The 19,874-nt window shown below is 40.2% G+C and overlaps 1 protein-coding gene across 5 annotated transcripts in view; it reads right to left on the bottom strand.

The window, feature by feature from the left end:
* Positions 1 to 19,874, bottom strand: part of ST3GAL6 (ST3 beta-galactoside alpha-2,3-sialyltransferase 6) — a 1,325,435-nt gene that overhangs the window by 18,649 nt on the left and 1,286,912 nt on the right. For all 5 annotated transcript variants that reach the window (XM_044072092.1, XM_044072089.1, XM_044072093.1 and 2 more), the window contains one exon: positions 11,594 to 11,752. In XM_044072092.1, the coding sequence (XP_043928027.1) occupies positions 11,594 to 11,752 (159 nt within the window). The remainder of the gene's footprint in view (positions 1 to 11,593; positions 11,753 to 19,874) is intronic.

The following is a 19,874-nucleotide window of genomic DNA, read 5'->3' as shown; positions in this document are numbered from 1 at the left end:
ATCAGTTTTTCTTGCCCCAGATGTCAGGTGTCCCCCTAATGGGGAGCAATTAAATATAAAGGTACAATGATATACCTCCAACAAAAAAGCAAATACACCAAAAAGGCTTTTAAGCATAGTAAAGGAAAGTAGAGGTATAGCCAAAAGAAGTTAGGGGGCTGGAGGGAGGGTAACCAGGACTGCATAAGTGAATATACACGAACATCTACATTTATGGTAAGTGTACACAACTGTACTATGTTCTTCGTGTTTCACTGTTGCAGTCATTACATTTGGGTAGATTCCCAAAGCTATGGTTGGGAGGAGGAATTTTAGATAGCATTAGGACTAGCTATAAGGCCCTGCAAGACTGCAGTGGCAAAACCATCTCTGGATTTAGAGAAAATTGACAAATGATAATGCTTGGTGAAAGTATGTACAGAACTCCAGGTAGCAGCTTCTAGGAGTTTCTGGAAGGGACGCCTCTGAGAAAGGCTGTAGAGGTAGATGCAGCCCTGATGGAGTGAGGTCTGATCCCCTGGGGGAAAGATTTTTCCATGGTGCTTATAGCAGAAATTAATGCAATGGCCTATCCGCTTAGAAATGGTTTGCTTTGAAATAGCCTTCCCCTCTGCCCCTGCAGCAAATGCCACCAGCAGTTGTTCAGATTTCCTTTGAGGTTTCGTCCTGTCCAAGTAGAATCTAAGTTGTCTGTGCACATCTAAGGAGTGCAGTATCCATTCCCCTTTGTTCTGTGGATTGGGAAAGAAGGTTGGCAAATGAATGGACTGATTAAGAGCCACACTGGATATCACCTTGGGCATGAAGGATGGATTGGTTCTGAGGGACATGCTGTCCGCATGAAAGATGATGAAAGGCTCCACTGCCATAAGGGCCTGTAATTCAGATACCCTTCTAGCTGAAGTGATTGCTAAAAGGAAAGCTGTTTTCCAAGAAAGAAATTTTAAGTCTGCAGTAGCAGCTGGCTCGAAAGGAGCTAGAGTGAGTTTTTCCAAAACAAAGTTAAGGTCCCAGGCTGGAGTTGGAGCTCTCCTGGGTGGTCTCAAACATTTTGGCCCCTTTGGGGAACTGCTTGAGCAGTGGATGAGAGAAGAGGGGAGGTTCTGTGTTATAATGAGCTGAAATGGCTGAGGCATGGATTTTAATGGAGGAAAAAGACAGTCCCTTGTGAAGCATCTCAGTTAAGTATTGTAAAATCTGAGGTAAATTGGGCGCTGCTGTGCTCATCTCTTGAGATTGGTTCCATGCACAGAATCTTTTCCATTTTTCACCATAAGTCTTTCTAGTACTAGGCCTTCTTGCCTCTAAAATTATATCCATCACAGGTTTACTGAGGGATGATAAAGGAGAAATTATGTAATTAGCCAGGCTGCAAGGTTCAGTGTTAGAAGCTGAGGGTGCAGAATCTGGTTCTCCTGCTGAGACAACAGGGAAGGAATCTGAGGCAGGTGCCATGGGGATAACCATGACACACTGCACAGGAGGGAGTACCAGTGTTGGCGCAGCCAGTCTGGAGCAATCAAAATCATCCTTGGTTTGTCCTGTTTGATTTTTAGTAGTACTTTGGAGAGCAGAGGTAGAGGGGAAAAGGCATAGACTGATAGGTTTTTACAGCTGAAGGACAGAGCATCCACTTTCCAGGCTTGTTTGTGGGGAGTCCTTGTGCAAAATGTGTCCAATTGGTAGTTCTTTGGAGAGGCAAACAGGTCTATATCTGGGCTGCCCCATTTGCTTGTCAACATGCTGAAAATCCTTGGTTCCAGTTTCCACTCGTGTGGGTCCATGAGGTTTCTGCTTAGTCTGTCTGCCAGTGTATTTAATTTTCCTGGCAGGAATTGAGCTTGTAGGTGCACTTGGTAGCTCAAGGCTGTGTTCCACAATGCCATGGCTGGTCTGCAGAGGGGGTAAGAATGTGTACCCCCCTGCTTGTTTATGTACCACATAACAGTGGTGTTGTCCATCCTTACCATAAGTAGTCCTGACAAGAATGTGGTTCTTGAAGGCTGTCAGAGCATTCTGTACAGCTAACATTTCTTTTTGATTGATATGCAGGTGCATTTGACTTGGGTTCCATTTGCCCTGAATGCACTTCCCTGCCAGGTGAGTCCCCCATGCATAGTCTGATGCATCTGTTGTTAGGGTTTGCATGGCAGGGGATGGTGTGAAAGGTAGTGCCTTGTTTTGGTGGCAGGCCTCTGCCCACCAAAGGAATTCTAGGCATAGGCAAGGTATGATAGGAATCATTGCTTCTAGATCCTGAGAATGTTGACATAGGCTTTTTAGATACCATTGTAGTTTCCTCATATGCAGTCTTGCATATGGAATTAGAAGAATGCAGGAGGCCATGAACCCCAAAACCTGCAGTATTTGTCTTGCAGATAGCAGGGTTTTTGTGGCCACTTGTTTGAAGTAGGTTGTCTAATGAAATTGTTTCTCTGGCATGAGGTAAGCCATCTGGGAAGTTGTATTCAAGCTTGATCCCAGGAAAACAATTTGTTGACAGGGTATCAGGTGTGATTTCTTTTCGTTTATGGTGTACCCTAGACAAGTTAGAACCCTTTATACAAAGGCCAGATGATTCAAAAGTATGTCCTGGCTTTCTGCCTGAATTAGACAATCGTCCAGGTAAGGGTATATTTGAATATTTCTTTGCCTGCAAAATGCAATAACTGGAGCTAGGCACTTTGTGAATACCCTGGGCGCAGTAGATAAGCCAAAGGGAAGTGCAGAGAACTGATAGTGCGTGTAGCCTGCTTTGAAGCAAAGGTATCTTCTGCAAGATTCCCTGATTGGAATGTTCAGGTATGCTTCTTTTAAATCTAGTGTTGCCAACTAGGCATCTTTGCCTAGCATAGGAAGTAATTGGTGAAGAGTCAGCATCTTGAATTTTGGAGTCTCCAAAAAGGTGTTTAGAGTAGACAGGTCCAGGATAGGATGCCATGAATTGCCTTTTCTGGGTACCAGGAAAAGTCTTGAGTAGAAACCTTGACCCTTTTCCTCTTCTGGTACTAGATGAATAGCCGAACAAGACAGAATTCCTACTGTGAAGCGAAAAAGAATATGCCAAAGAAAACACTGAAGTTGAAAAAATCCTTTAATAACAGCAAAGCTTTCAGGACTAAACCTTTCCTCAATACTACAAACATTTCGTGAATCAAAGCAATTAAATTTAAAAGGGAGCCAAAATCATCACATGATCGCAACCAGCCAACCAAGCGATGAAAACACTTAGTAAACAAAATTAAAATGAATAGTTAATTAAAACAACGGTGCAAAGATAAAATCACAATGCATAAATAAAATCCAAACTTTAAAATTTGGTATGTTGTAACCTCACTAGAATTGGTTTTATAGTTATGGCTGTATTACAGCCAGGTGGATGGCCAGCAGCCAAACGCAAAATCCATTCATATTCCTTAATTTCTAGGAAGTTGTTAACATCACCACCTCTCATTGATACATACACCATATCTATCACCCTAAATTTAAATCTATGGGCATCCCCATTAGTACTAATGTGCTTATATAATGCATTATTTTTATTATTTCTCCTAATATCAGATTTATGTTCAATAATGCGCTCTTTAAGTTTTTTAGTAGTCTTACCTACATAAAAACAAGAACATTGGATGCAGGTATCTAGATAAACCACATTAGAACTAACACAATTGGCTATAAGCGTAAAGGTGTGTTCATTTTTTGTAGAAATGTTTGTAGTATTGAGGAAGGGTTTAGTCCCGAAAGCTTTGCTGTTATTAAAGGATTTTCTCAACGTTAGTGTTTTCTTTGGCATATTCTTTTTTGCTTCCCAGTAGGAATTCTGTCTTGTTCTCCTGTGCTCTTTGTTTTCCTGCTGTGCTATTGGGAACTGTTTTGAGAGCTATTTCAGCCAGTTTATCCACTCTAATGGAAACTACAACTATTTCTCTTAAGTCCCTTCTAGTGAAGGAGACTAATCCGCTTCTAAACTTAATGCCTGGAGCTATTGGATCTACTGGTGCTTCCACTTCTGTAGATACAGAGTCTGCAATGGACTTTAACAGAAACTTGGAACTGTTGGAGAGGAAAGTAGATACTTACAAGCATCCCCAGTGTCAACGATTTAGCTTCCTAGCCTACCTGGATTTAGGTATTGTTCCACGAGGCTTAAGAATTTTTAAAATGCCATCATATGGCAATGCGTATCCAGAGTTACTTAAACACTGGCAACAGTTAAATCTTAAGCTGAGCCTCGATTACATGTCTCTAATGAATGAGTTTTTCTCAAAAAGTGAAAATGATTTGAAAGATGAAATCATCACTATGGAGAATAAATGAATGTCCATGTCGCGCTTTACAAGTATGTTGAATACTTACCAACATATGCTTGATAGACTACAAGCATTAGATGATAGGCTAGAAGCGAAGAAAAAACATAAATTAATGAGGGACATTAATGATTTCCAGAAGGGACATATCGTTTCCTGGCCCAAGCAAGATCCTACAAATAGTACGAAAAAGATTTACAGTCACGTAAACCTTTAGATCAGCTGGATCATTTTTGTGAACTTGGATCTACATCTATACACCATGGCAATCATTCCGTAATGTCACTTCCTGGCTCCTCTGCTGTATCATCTGACTTGCCCATAACCACACCTCCTACTGCCACTGCTGCTATAACATCTAATACATTAGAGACTGATACTTCAGTACATTTGGTCAATGCAACAATGGTGTTGGATAAAGATGGTAGTAAAGAATGCAGGAAGAGTCAACAGATGGTTTTAAAGGTTTCTCAGAAACGTTTTCAGTTAAACTACCCAGAGAAAGTGCACGAACGGAGCACGTCGAGGGGCAGGTCTCCACAGAAACAGAACTATACTGGAACCAAACAGAAGAACGACAGCCCAATGGGCCAAGGGAAAGTAACTCGGCGATAACACCAGGTATTTTTAATCTATCAAGTTTTACCTTGGAGGCTTCACATATATCTCTGTTACAGAAAGGTCTTAATTACATTCCTACAGCAACTGATGACTTGGTGACTGCGTTAACTGATTTGAAGCAGTTTGTGAGGAATATTAATCTGAAAATTTTGTTTAAAGACTCTGAATTTAATTCATCTGCGTCTTGCAAGAGACGAAGTACCTTTATACCACTTAGTTTACCGTTGCTTACTGCATTTCATGATCTATGCAAAATTGATTTTAGAAAATTACATTCTAATCATAATAAAAATAAAAATAAATTTTATAATTTAAGTTATAATGAATTCTTAGCTTTAAGAATGTTGGAAGCAGACCATAATATTGTAATTAAACAAGCAGATAAGGGGGGCTCAGTGGTGATTATGAACCGTAATGAATATGAGGAATCTATGTTACTTTTATTAGAAGATAGGAATGCTTTTAAATGTATTACAGCAATGGATGTTAAAAAATACATAAGTAATGTTAATATATTGATTTATGAATTACAGATCAATGGGGACATTGGCCTTGATCTTTTTCATTTTTTTGCAGTCCCTTGCCCAGTTATTCCACAACTTTATGGTCTTCCAAAGATACATAAATCCCTAGAGCATCCCCCCATGAGACCTATAGTTTCTGGCAATGATTGGATAACTGAGCCTATTTCTACAAATTTACAAAAACAACTGCATCTTTATTTAGCAAGCTGCAATAATGTTTTGGAAGATACCACAGATTTTATTATTAAATTAAAAACATGGTACCATAACCTACATGTTACTGAATTACACCAAGGTGATTATTTGTTTGTGACTCTAGATATTTCATCTTTATTTACAGTCATCCCTAACAGCTATGGGATTGAATCAATTAGAGAATTTTTGACTGGACAAGGCTCTTTACCAGCTAAACAAGTGGAAAATATTTGTTGTTTTTTGGAATTGGTTTTAACTACTAATGTCTTTCTGTTTAATAACCAATTCTACTTACAGTTAACTGGTGTAGCGATGGGTACGCCCATCGCTAATACCTATGGCAACTTAGTTCTTCATCAATGGGAAACAAAATATATTTGTAGTGATTCTAATATGCAATGTTTGTTTCTATCAGTGCTTTGTGGATGACTGCTTCTTTATTTGGAAGGGAACAACAGATGATCTTTGTCATTATATTAATTACCTAAATAGTACGACTATTTTTTTAAAGTTCAAGATGGAATATTCAGAATGTAAGGTTGTATTCTTAGATTTATTTATAGAGCTGAAAGATGGTGCCATTAATACCAGCATACACAAAAAGGATGTACATGCTGGTAGGCATATACACAGGAGTAGTATGCATGCACCCCATGTTTTTAAGGGGATAATAACGGCGCAGTTTAACAGAGCTAGTAGGCTTAACACTGACAATTCTACCTTTCTGAAACAACTTAATGAAATGCAAAGTGATTTTTTGAATTGTGGTTATGACCCAATCTTGATTTCGGAATTAAGGAACAAAACTATGAGGGATAGGGATACTACTCTTAAACCGATTTTAGAATGGAAAATGGCTCTACCATAAATTTGAGTAAAACTAGAGAGGATATAGTTAAGGTTAGATATGTGACAACATTTAACACTAAAATCAAGTCTATTAAAGATATTATATAGAAAAATTGGGTTGTTTTGATGGCATCTCCAGAAGTAAGGAATTTACTAGGTTCCTGCCTCTATTTCTCATATAGGAATATGAGAACTTTGAAAAATAAGTTATGTTATAAGGACTTTACTGGTAGACAAATTCCTCAAGTTAGTACAAGATCTGGTACATTCAGTTGTTTGAATTGTACATGTTGTACTGACATTTTTGGTAAAGGAAGTGAGAAATGTATTCACCCTTCTACAAGAGATGAATACACCTTTAAGCTTATAGCCAATTGTGTTAGTTATAATGTGGTTTATCTAGATACCTGCACCCAATGTTCTTGTTTTTATGTAGGTAAGACTACTAGAAAACTTAAAGAGCGCATTATTGAACATAAATCCGATATTAGGTGAAATAATAAAAATAATGCATTATATAAGCACATTAGTACTAATGGGGATGCCCATAGATTTACATTTAGGGTGATAGATATGGTGTATGTATCAATGAGAGGTGGTGATGTTAACAACTTCCTAGAAATTAAGGAATATGAATGGATTTTGCGTTTGGCTGCTGGCCATCCACCTGGCTGTAATACAGCCATAACTATAAAACCAATTCTAGTGAGGTTACAACATACCAAATTTTAAAGTTTGGATTTTATTTATGCATTGTGATTTTATCTTTGCACCGTTGTTTTAATTAACTATTCATTTTAATTTTGTCTACTAAGTGTTTTCATCGCTTGGTTGGCTGGCTGTGATCATGTGATGATTTTGGCTCCCTTTTAAATTTATTTGCTTTGATTCATGAAATGGTTGTAGTATTGAGGAAGGGTTTAGTCCTGAAAGCTTTGCTGTTATTAAAGGATTTTCTCAACGTCAGTGTTTTCTTTACCAGTTGAATAGCCATCATGCTTAAGAGAGAAAGTACGTGCTTGTGGGCCTCTGCCCACTGATTTGGGGGTAGGTCCGGCCACCCACTTGGAGTTGGCAATGTGTGGAAGTGAAATCTGTATCCCTGGGACACTATATTTAAAACCCATTTGTCCTGAGTAATGAGTTTCCAGTTCTTTGCATGAAGAGCAATCCCCCCCCCCCAAAGGGGCAGTCAATTGATAGGTGCTTGGAAATTTTAAAAGGAAGTCATTAAGACAGCTTACCATACGGGGAGTCTTATTACTCCCAGATTTGGAAGTGGAGGCCCCCCACTGCTTAGTCCTGTGTGTCCCCTGGGACTGAAACCTGGGGCTTTTGCTGTGTCTGGGTTTGGCTTGAGAAGACCTGGAAGGGGCTGGACAGGACCAATTCTTAGAGGGCCAGTGCCTACTAAATCTAGGAGGCTGAACTTGTAAGAAATTGTTAACAGTTTGCATAGATTTAGCTTTATCTTCTATTTTTTTAAGAACTTCCTCAGCCTTGTTGCCAAACAGGCTGTCCTGATTAAAGGGAGCATGCAACAATTTAGCTTTAACATGATCAGGCAAAGATTGCTCCTTTAGCCAAGCATGCCTTCTGAGCACAGACCCAGTAACAGCAGCCCCGCAAGAGGCCCCTAATGAATCAAAACCACATTGCAAAGTATGTTTTCCAACTTGTTCAGCAGAATGCATTAAATCCTGTAATTCTTTATTTTCCAGTCAGGAATCAACATCATTTTCTGTTTAAGCAATCCAATAACATGCTGCTGATACTTTAACATAAGAAACTGGCAGTTTAAAGCCCTAATGGCCAAGGTTGCAGAAGTGTAAACCTTCTTACCCCATCTATCCAGCGCCCTGGAGTCTCTATCAGAAGGGGTAGGATTTTTCACAGTAGAAACTTTAATGCCCCTTGGCCCCCTGTGAAATAGTCTCTGGATTCGCAATAGGATTTTTAAAAAGGGACTTGTGGGAGTCAGGGACCCTGTAGTATCTGTCAGGTTTTCTGGGAGCAGGAGGCAAGGAATCGGGGCCAAATTAGATTCCAAAAAAGCATTAGCAACAATGTCTAATACAGGAGGGATAGCTAAAGGCCTATGCTGAGGTAGGAGTAAGAAATCCCTAAGCCTCTTTTTTGAATCAGAAAAATCCTGGCTTTCCCAGTGGAAATGCTCCCTTAGAGTATATAAGGTTTGCCCAAAAGAAAAATCCTCTGGAGGGGAAGCAGCGGTAATGGAGTCCTCTGCATCAGAATCCTCATAAGTAGATAAGGGCAAATCCAGATCATCAGAAGAATCAGAAAAAAACAGAATCCTGGTCAGAAGATTCATAAACAACTTCAGTCCTAGGCCTCTTAGAAAAGGGGGGTTGGCTACCCCTGATTAGAGTAATAAGATCTTTAGCCATTCTTGTCATTTGTTTTTAGGCATAGAGGCCTAAGCATGTGGCCTGGGCGTCGGTTTTTTAGGTATGGTTCAAGATTTAGGCCTAAGTGACGAAGGAGGCGTCGGTTTAATATGCAAGTCTGTAGGCCTGAATACACCCTCAGAAGCGGGTGCCTGCACAGCGGCTCCAGACCCATCCAAGGTAGAGACATCTGCGGGTTCCATAGTTGAAGCATCTCACAGCATACTGGACTCCGAATGGGTCTCAGTAGAGGCCTGCAAATCAGAAGTAGCAGGTATCAGGGGTTGCGAAAGCGCCTCACTGAGTATCGGCGAACTGGAAACTGGCTTAGGAGAAGCATTGTCGGCAGTCTTGGACCTTGACAGCCTGTCTCTGTCTTTATCTTTGTATTTTTTCAGAATCCTGGTAGTCAAATGGCTAACCGACGACATTTCTGGATAATTAAACCGAGAACCAAAATATTTAGAGGTGAAAATATACTGTCGAGGGATAGTGTGCTGATTAAATAAAGTACAAAACTGGCAGCAAAGTACGTTGTGGTCAGGGCATAGGCAAGGAATACAGTACAAATGAAAATCTTTATGAGGTATTTGCTTTTCACAAGTAATGCAATTATTAACTTTTATGACATCAGTAAGGAGCAAGAAAAAGTTTCCCCAACAGGGTACTTAGCTTTAGTTGAAGACTTCGGTTCTGAAACTCGAAAACGAAAATTTCAGGAGTCGGCTGACCAGCACTAGTGAACTGCTTCTGCTTTGGGCACTGCATGGCAAGAAAGATTGGTGCAATGGCGTCGGCTGCATGTGTTATACCCCTGACGACCTGACATCATGGAAGAAGGGACAGCAACCGACACAGGACCCAAGACTTTGTTAATCAGGCCGACTGAGGGCTACCTGCAAGCAGATAACCCAAATGTAATGACTGCAACAGTGAAACATGAAGAACATCTCAAGGAAGCTCTTAGCAATACCAGCTACCTATTGAAATGATGGTATTTGGAATACAGAGTACCAAAAAAACTGAAAAAAAAGACTGAAAACCCAGAGAAAAGTGAATTTCTAAAATTGTTGTTCTTCTTAAAACTTCTTTTTGTTTGTGCCCCCCAACACCGAAGGTAATATATTAAGAAGTGGTATCTCAGACTTGGTATGCACAAGTCTAAGTCTCTGTGTTTGGGATTCACTCTATGGGATCCTGACATTTCAAATGGTTACCGGCAAAACCAGCTATATACATTAATCTGACTCTTCAGTACCAACCAAGATTCCATGGAATGCTGAGCCTAGATAAATAAGGGACAAACGCACTGCTGATGAACATTCTGTCCAAAAATGCATGAAGTAGGTCAAACTCAAAGGTTATAATTTTATGATGGTTTGTCATATTGGTAAAGGTCTTCACCTCATCGATCTAGGGCACCAGGTTTGATTCTGATCTCTAGCTACTGGCTAGGTTTGTAATAATCAGTAGACTGACAGCCTAGTATTTATCTATGAAGATATGATTTTTTAACATGGCAATAGCTGAAGAAGCCATCATGTGTTCTGCATCTTTGGTTGGTAGAATCAAATAGCTGACATTAAAGACTGTCGTTCTGTTTCCCCAGACAGAAGGGGCAGTGTCGACTTGGTTCTTAGCCTGTGAGCTGATACCAAACAGTTTGACAGCTTGTACGTCTTAGGTTGTGAAAGCAGTATCTTTTTAATGATGAATTTCATAACTGAGATCAAAACTTGAGTGTAAAAAGAAACACCTTTAGAATCTCTCCTTGTCTATTAAGTTATCACAGTGTGTGTTGGCAAAAGTGCATATAATATCAGAAGGCACAAGAACTCCTCAGCATAGGAACCAAAGAGAAACAAGCAGGTGAGCTATGAACTGCAGGAAAGGAAAGCTTAACAATGAACTCACTGGGAAGAAATCTGGGTATCAGTGTTACCTAATACCTGAACACCTGTTTTGAAGACCTAAGGCCATTCCTGCTGCTGAGGACAGGATTACACAAATCCGACAGACAACCATGAAGAGGTAAACCCAAAAAGCTCTACAGAGAATTGCTTTGGAAAAATTCTAACATATAACTTCCCCCTTAAAGAAGGGCTTCAACCTAGGTATGTAAAGAATTTTGGGTCAAGGACGCCAAATTATTATTTAGGTGTGCTCTTTTACTCTGGTTATAGCTTACATAAGATGAGTCTTAATTCACAAAATATGCCACTGCATCTTTTCATCTATTTCAGCTATTACCTGGGTTACTGTTCAGTATAACATTTGAAGGCTGCCACTTGAAGAACTCAAATACCTTTTTGTAACATGCTACAATGGTAGCGGTAGAATTTTAAATAAATCTGTAATAAGGAAATCTAAGACAAAAACTTCTGACTTGGCACCAAAGATGTATATAATTATCTGACATAATGTTGTATCATAATATAATAATCTGATTTATTGTTTTCAGTTCTTAAAGCTCTTAGTTACTGTGTGCAGTGATTTTACAATTCTTTTAACAAGTTAACTACACCATGAAACTGCAGTTGCAGTATTGGTGGGTTCTACATTTTGATTGACTCATAAGCCTTTAAACATGGATATCACATTTTGTTGAACAAACAGCGTACACAGTTTAAAACCAGTTAATGAACAATGTTGCAATGCACTGCCAATAAACCCTAATTTGAAAACTTACCTGGGAAGTAGAAGACATTGTGATGTTTCCATAATAATGTACAAAGCTTGTTGAATCACTTGTGTTGTATTTGAAGCCTGCAATAGCAACAGTATCACAGATGTGTAGAGCCATTGCAATACCAATTACACCTGTTGTTGGGTGCTTTGGTTTCAAGGTCTGAAAAAGAAGAGAAGGAGATAAAAGCAAAATCACAAACCAAAGAAAAAGTTCAGCAGAAAAAGAAAGGTATAGTTTTATGACAACAATCATTGTAACAGCAGATGTCCAAGGAAGATCCTGAACCAGAGTGTACAACATTCTAACCTTTCCACTATCCTTTGCAAACTTATTATTTTGCCTGCCAGAAGACATTGAAGGTTTTGCTTTGATATACCATCTACATCACTGGTATACGTGGCTCTGTGTATGAGTAATGATGGCGCACACACTGTACCTCTTCTAACAAGAATATAATAGGTGCATTATTACCATATTAACTGACCTTGGAGAGGCCCATCTGCCAAGGGTCTGCAGCTGGGTTTATCCTTCCTTCCTTTCACAATACTTATGATTTGTTATTCTCAGAATCCACACTTGGGGGGTACAGCTGCCACACATCACTGTATGCCACGACATCAAGCACCACATAAGTACTGTGAGCCTGCCTGTGCCCTATCCTCCAAGTGAACAAAATTTATACAAAAACTAAATAAATAAAAAAATAAAATAAACAAACAAAGATCTGAGATGTACACTGCAGCAAAGAAAGAATGACCTGCAGGGAACGCAGCAGCTGCTGGGGGGGTTCACGCACCCAGGGGTAGTGGAAGGGCAGCTGTGCCCACTAAGGTGATTCCCCTTCTAGATCATCTCAAATGGTAAGTGTATCTGTTACATATAACAGTCAGCACCCTATATTAATGGGATGAATCCAAAGCAGTAACTGTCCCCAAGGTATTTACAACTGAAGGAAAGACAAGTGAAAAAAAGTCTCAGAATGCAAGTCTTGAAGTACTGACAGGAGTAACTGCCCATGCAGTAATACTTGGTTTTATGTAGCCAGTCCCTCAGATGAGTAGCCTTTCACAGCAGCATGTTTGAACAGGCAGTTTCTCACCTGATGACAAAAATGCTAATGCCATTTACAATCCACCTGTAAAAGTTTTGCCTAGTAATTGACAGCTGTTCCCTCCATGATGCAAAACAAATAAAAAAGTGTTCTGCCTTACTAAATAAATGCACTTGAAGAGGAACCTAAGCTGGTGGCGCTTATCCACATTTGTGATAGACCTCTCTCCCATAGTTTCTGCTCCTCACAAAGAAAATTGGGAGGACAATAAAATGGAGTGGTTTAAGATAACTTCAGACAGCACTTTTAGGAAGAAATGTAATTTGGTCCTAAGGGGCAGCGATTCATGTGTAAGCCTGCACATAGACAAGAGTCTGAATCTTTGAAATCTCACAGACAAATGTGATAGCCACAAACGAGGGATTTATAAGTAACATTTTTAAATTCTGAGACATGTGGGTCCTGGACTACCAGGAATGAATGTTAAAAAATGGGGACTTGCATAAAAGACCACTGTGTTTCAAGACTATTTCCTTTTTTCCAAGATATAGTGATTTTGGAGTCAGAGTGTGTGTGTGTGTGTGTGTGTGTGTGTGTGTGTGTGTGTGTGTGTGTGTGTGTGTGTGTGTGTGTGTGTGTGTGCGTGCGTGCGTGCGTGCGTGCGTGTGCGTGTGTGTGTGTGTGTGTGTGTGTGTGTGTATGTGTGTGAGTGCAGGAAGGCTTTCCTCCTTGAAAAAAATAACTTTAAAGGGGACTGTAAGTTGTTCACAATTGTTGTTCTCATTTAGTTTTTTGTACTTTTTTGTAATTCCAGGACTCACAAATACAGGTCTCAGAATTAGAACAGCGAGCCTGTTTTCTAAAAGGCTTACATCAATGCTGTCAAATCAATAGGTTCAAACACGGTTGGGCAAATTGATGACTCATGAAGTTCAAGTCTATAGGAGGATAACAGTTTTTCAAAGGAGAGCAGAGATGCAGAGCTCTTTTAGGTAAATGGGTAACCAGTTGATGCTGGTTACATTCATATCCTTCCCGAGGTCAGTTACATAATAAATGGTTGAGTGGTTTCATGACCAACACAAAAAAACATAAAACAAAACACATCAGCCATTCATAACAGTGACAGCACAATACAGTGTAGAATATGAACAGCCAAAGCATGTGTTTGAGGAAATTGAGTATGTGACAGTCTGTATGTATTCAAATGTATTGTTTACTATGAACTTTGAGTGAACTCTGAGCAACGAAAAAATGCTGAAAAGCAAGAGTCTGCCTGAAAGCAGGAAATGTGCCTTTTATGGAAATGCATCCTATTTTCTTTTTTTGCCCAGAGATATGATGCTGTGCATTGTCTTATGTTTACGGGTAAACCTTTGATTGGTTAATTGCCCTGTATAATGTTCTAATTGGTTCATTTTTCTATTTTTGTATTGTCAGTAATATCACCAGTATATAAGCTTGTTTATTCCTTTGTTCTGGGAGTCTCCCTGGTACTTTCCATGAGATTCCCGCATGTGTGTACTGTAGATAATAAAAGCCACTGAAAGAGAGAAAGAACTGTATTTGTCTTCATTTTCAAAGTATTGTGAAACGTAACAATAGTGACACACGGTACATCATAGGTTCATAGGTGTGTACTAGGCTAATGGCCCTGGGGCCTTTACAAGCCTAGCCCATAAAAGTGCCCTGGCATTGTGCCACCCATCCTTAGTTCTCAGTGCCTCTATCAAGTAGAGCCACTGGAGTGATCCCTGGGGTGAACTTTCTATTTCCCATCCACTCATCAAGATTTCTCTTGAAGAGGGTTAGTGAGGTGCTCTGCTTGATATGTATGGGAAGTCTATTCCAGAGCATGGACAGTCTCTGGGTTATGAACCTGTCCCTCCAGCACGTTCTGTTGATTGTGGTAATGAGGCTGAGGTCTCTGGAGCGTGTGGTGCGGAGGCATTGGGATTTCATTAGATGTAGCATTTCTAACAGAGCTGGGTCAGACGTGGCTTTGTAAGTCAAGCAGAGATCACCTCTTAGTAGACGATATGAGACAGAGAATAGCTGGAGTTTTTTTTAGTCTGTCCATATAGGACGTGTTTAAGGCCTAGGATCCTCTTCATGAGGTACTTTTGTGGCCTCTCCAGCTTTTGCAGGTGTCTAGTGAGGTACATGCTAAATGAGGCATTATTATGACTGGTCTAATGAGGGAAGAATAGAGAGAGATGATGACCTCTTTCTTCCTGGATGCAAAACCCTTGGTAATGAGATGTGCCACATAGAAGGACTTTATGACCACAGTGGCAATGTGGTGGTCGAAGGAGAGGTTGCTGTCAACCTGTGTCCCCAGATCTCTTATAACTCCTTCAGTGTTCAGTGGTCTCCCATTTATGTGGTAATCAGTGGGAGGTGAGTTTTTCCCAAAGGATATGCCGACACATTTTTTGGCATTAAGCTTAAGGCCATGGTTTTGACATCAAAAAAGGGAAACAAATTTCCTTATTCAATGTACTACTTAGAACTCTACCAAACATTCGGCTCAAATTTGTCTGAATAGTGACAGTGTTATGAGAACAGCATTTTGTAAGGTAAGTTGCACATTGGGGCCTAAATCAGTGTTTTTACAATGCTCATTCCCACAATAATTACAACAGCTCACTAGTGTTGCACACATGCTTCGTCCAAAGCGACTGTAACCCTGAGGTCATTGCTGACACATGCACCTTGGCCACAGTATGAATGAGATACAAATCATTCAAACAATCTGTCATAAGTCGTGATCACATGTAAACTGGTCAAGAGGGAGGTACAGAATATCTTTTCACCCACATGGAGAACCTCTTCCATATATGTCAGGTGGAAGGCTTTTTGGCAGCTTTAATCATTCTAGTATGTTCAGTGACTTTAAAAAATGCACAACAAAAGCTAGGCTGCGAAATAGAGCCAGACCTCACTCTAGCTATGAAGTGCTTCACTAACTTGTACTTAAGAATTTTACGGTATTAAAAAGGATCTGCCTGACACCACACCCTTCTTAGCCACACAGAAGCAAAGTATTTAAGGTTTGGTCATTTATACATGGATTCTTTCAAGAGATATGGCATTCAGAGCAATAATGGGAAGTTGTCAAAGAACGAACAATGTGGCTGGTGCAGTATCCCCCTTACTGTACTAAGGAGAAAAAAGATACTGAGATAGACAGGGAGGGAGAGAGAGAGAGATAGTGAGAGAGACACAGTGTGTGAAAGAGATACAGAATGTGAGAGAGAGAGAGAGACTGTGAGAGTGAGAAAGTGTGACAGTGAGAGAGAGAGAGAGTATGTGAGAGAGAGAGAGTGTGAGAGAGAAAGAGAGAGACTGTGAGAGGGAGAGAGAGAGTGTGTGAGAGTGAGAGAGAAGGAGACAGGGTGTGAGACAGACATTGAGTGTGTGAGAGAGAGTATGAGAGAGAGAGAGAGTGTGTGAGAGACACAGTGTGTGAAAGAGATACAGAGTGTGTGAGAGAGAGAGAGAGACTGTGAGCGTGAGAAAGTGTGACAGTGAGAGAGAGAGAGTATGTGAGAGTGAGAGAGAGAGAGAGACTGTGAGAGTGAGAAAGTGTGACAGTGAGAGAGAGAGAGAGAGAGTATGTGAGAGAGAGAGAGAGAGAGAGAGAGTGTGAGAGAGAAAGAGAGAGACTGTGAGAGGGAGAGAGAGAGTGTGTGAGAGTGAGAGAGAAGGAGACAGGGTGTGAGAGAGACATTGAGTGTGTGAGAGAGAGAGTATGAGAGAGAGAGAGTGTGTGAGAGACACAGAGAGAGAGAGAGAGAGCAGCACTATCTCCCTTACTGTACTAAGGAGAAAGATACTGAGATAGAGGGGGGGGGAGAGAGAGAGAGAGACAGAGAGACAGAGAGTGAGAGAGACAGAGAGAGAGTGATAGAGACAGAGAGTGAGAGAGACAGAAAGAGACTGTGAGAGTGAGAGAGTGTGAGTGAGAGAGAGAGAGTGTGTGAGAGTGAGAAAGAAGGAGACAGAGTGTGAGAGAGTGTGTGTGAGAGAGAAAGAGCGAGAGTGTGAGAGACAGAGAGAGAAAGAGTGTGAGTGAGAGGGAGAGAGAGAGCAGCAGTATCTCCCTTACTGTACTAAGGAAAAAAGAAAGACATTGAGAGAGAGAGAGATAGAGAGAGAGAGAGAGAGAGAGTGAGAGAGACAGAGTGTGTGAAAGAGAGACAGAGTGTGAGACAGAAAAAGAGAGACTGTGAGAGTGAGTGAGTGTGAGAGTGAGAGAGAGAGTGTGTGAGAGTGAGAGAGGAGACATAGAGTGTGAGAAAGACAGAATGTGTGTGTGAGAGAGAGAGTGAGAGAGAGAGAGAGAGAGAGAGAGAGAGAGAGAGAGAGAGAGAGCAGCAGCAGTATCTCCCTTACTGTACTAAAGAAAAAAGAAAGACATTGAGAGAGAGGGGGGGGGGAGTGTGTCAGAGACAGAGTGTGTGAGAGAAAGAGAGAGAGACAGCATTGATTCACTACATCCCAAGACGCAAACAGATGTCCCTACAGGGTGTCCCACTTCTGGAAGATTCTAACCAGACACAACTTCCTAACTCCACATCCAGGTCAGAACTAAAGCAGTGACTCGGAGAAGTACACTAACATATTCAACTCAGAAAAGATAATACTCCTCACTGTATTGCCCTATCCCAGAGCAAAATCATCAGCTATCTACAGACGAGGTACTATCAATTACCCCTTTTCTTCTTTAGGTACATATAACAGACTGGTTGTCAAATCAAGTCAGGAAAGATTACTGAAGCAGATTTCCTTCCACAGTGTTCAAGGCCAAAATGAAGCTTTCCAAAGAGAACCACTTCCCATGAATCATAGAGGAGTCAATATGGGCTCCCCCTGCTGATAACAAAGCACGTGTTGTTATGACTTGCTAATGGTTTAGCTGCAGGAAAGACCACCTTCAGACTGGTGTGGATTGTGATCGACAGGAGCATGGAATAAAATTTCAGCCCACTGCTATCCAATAATGTGATAGACAAAAAGGGCACGAATCCCATAACTACCACAAAATAATTTGAGGTTTTGGCCTAAATCTTCACCACTGTTGTTTACTGTGTATGCATCAGAAGGTTGAGATTGAGAGTTTATGGCATGTGCATGCTACTGTCTAAGGTTATGGCTGGCATTTATCATACTCAAAAAAGTTTTACACAGGCAGTTACAGAACAAGGTTATAATCACTGACTCCCTAGGATTCAGTCTGAATCTATTTGCCTCTAGTACAACTTTAACAATTGTAACAAATAACCAAGCTATTTTCTCATACACATACCCTCAAAGTATCACTTAGGACAGGCTACTAATACCTTTCCAATGATGCTACCTCTTTTCCATGTGCATGGTACACTCAGGCACTGATTAAATTACTAATCTCATAACAATATCTCAGTTACTCAACACTCTTCCAACAAATTACCTGACATTAAACTGTAGCAGGTGTTAGCCAGGCAGCCATCCTTCAAAAAGGGTGGATTCCAATAGTCACATCGATGCTATGAGGATACCCTTCATTAATAAATAAGGCATCAACACAGGCTTTTATGAATGAACAAATGAAATCACTTTATTTGTATGTGTTAGATCTGAATAACAGCATAGGCGTTGCATATGTAAAGGAAAATAAGATACTTCACGCATATAGACTGATAACAGAAAAAAAACTTGCTGCATCTGTTATTTCCAATTATTTATTGTGACTGACTGAAGCCTCTGAATGAAAAGAAAGTCTAACTCTGTGATCCAGAAATCCTTGGTTTAACTTTCTCTATAAGTTTGAAATTCATGATTTAAACCAACAGTGACAGACAAGAAGAAATGTTAGAGAGGATTTCCAAGTCAAAATAGTAGTCTCAGACAAAAAGTTAAAAAAAAAGAAGAAAAAAGCAACTTAGACGCAATAAACCATGGAGACATTAAATAAATTTCAAACAAAAAAGGAAGTGTCAGGCTGAGCTTCACAGAGAATATCTACTAGAAGATACCCACTCTAATCCTTTTGTAACCCAGTATAAATACTCAGTACCAATGACTCCCTATCATAGTAGACCTTCATTCTGTTAACATGTTAAAGGTTGTGTTTCTGCATCCTGTCTCACAATTCCACTATATAGTTAACCACATTTATCTTCTTTACAGCAATACAAATAACTTGCAATGCAGTTTGAAGTAAGAATAAGCACTACTACCTTTTGTATGACAGTATATTTTCATGTTCTCACTGCCTAGTCACACCATTCATTTTGTTTGAGCAAAGCCCTTCTGTACCAATGCCATGGCCTACCTAACCTTATTCCTGAAGTTCGTTACATGTTCCGCAACTAATTCTATGTAGTAATCATCTTTACCCTTCAACTCATCAAGAATTAAGTCATAATTCTATGACAATAAAGTAGCTCAAATGTCAAAAAAGTGTGCTTTCTTGGGATCCCTCTGTGTGCAAAGAGGAAATTGTGAGAGACATTTTCTCACTCCTGCTTAAACTGGTCTGCAAATGTTCTCAGCATGACTTAAGAGCAGTGTGTTAAGCCTCTCCACCAACTCTTTTATCTGTGGATCGTAGGGCACAATTTTTGACTGTTTTACCCAACAGCACTTCCACAAGCAGGTTAACAGGTCCAGCATAAAGGTAGTCCCTCTATCACCATTTCTCAGGAAAGACCTATTTTACTGAAAATTTTTAGCAGAGTATTTTCCACCTTTCCTGTCACAAGAGAACAAAGCCACTTGGTTAGGGTAACTAATGGCAAAATGCACCACAACCAGCAAGTACTAAGTTGTCCCATGATATCTGTGGCTACCCTCTGAAATGGCTCTCCAAAGACAACAAAACAGGTTTAACTCTGTCTTGTCTTGTCAGCCTTTTGACACTGTTCACGTCTTATATTATCCAATCACATATTTTGCAATACTTGGTCAATAAAAAATTACACAAGTCTCCTACTGTATGCATTCACACAGATGAACTATAAAAGAAAATCATGGTCTATCACTATAAGTGCTCAATGATAGACTTTTGAGACTATCGACTGCTGTATCACTTCTCCCTCTAGTAATCATCTAGGAATCCATTGTCTGTACAAAAACCCATTGCCCCAGATGACAGATTCCCTCTGTCTCTGAAAGTCATAAAGCTCTTTGCCCACCTCCCTCACGTTTTATAAAGTGGGATCAGACAGCAGAGATTGTCACAAT

The sequence above is a fragment of the Protopterus annectens genome, chromosome 5.part0, assembly GCF_019279795.1.
Source record: "Protopterus annectens isolate FY-2018-M chromosome 5.part0, PAN1.0, whole genome shotgun sequence".
Taxonomy (NCBI): Eukaryota; Metazoa; Chordata; order Ceratodontiformes; family Protopteridae; genus Protopterus; species Protopterus annectens.
The sequence above is the reverse complement of the archived record's forward strand: the minus strand, read 5'-3'. Positions and strand labels throughout refer to the sequence as shown.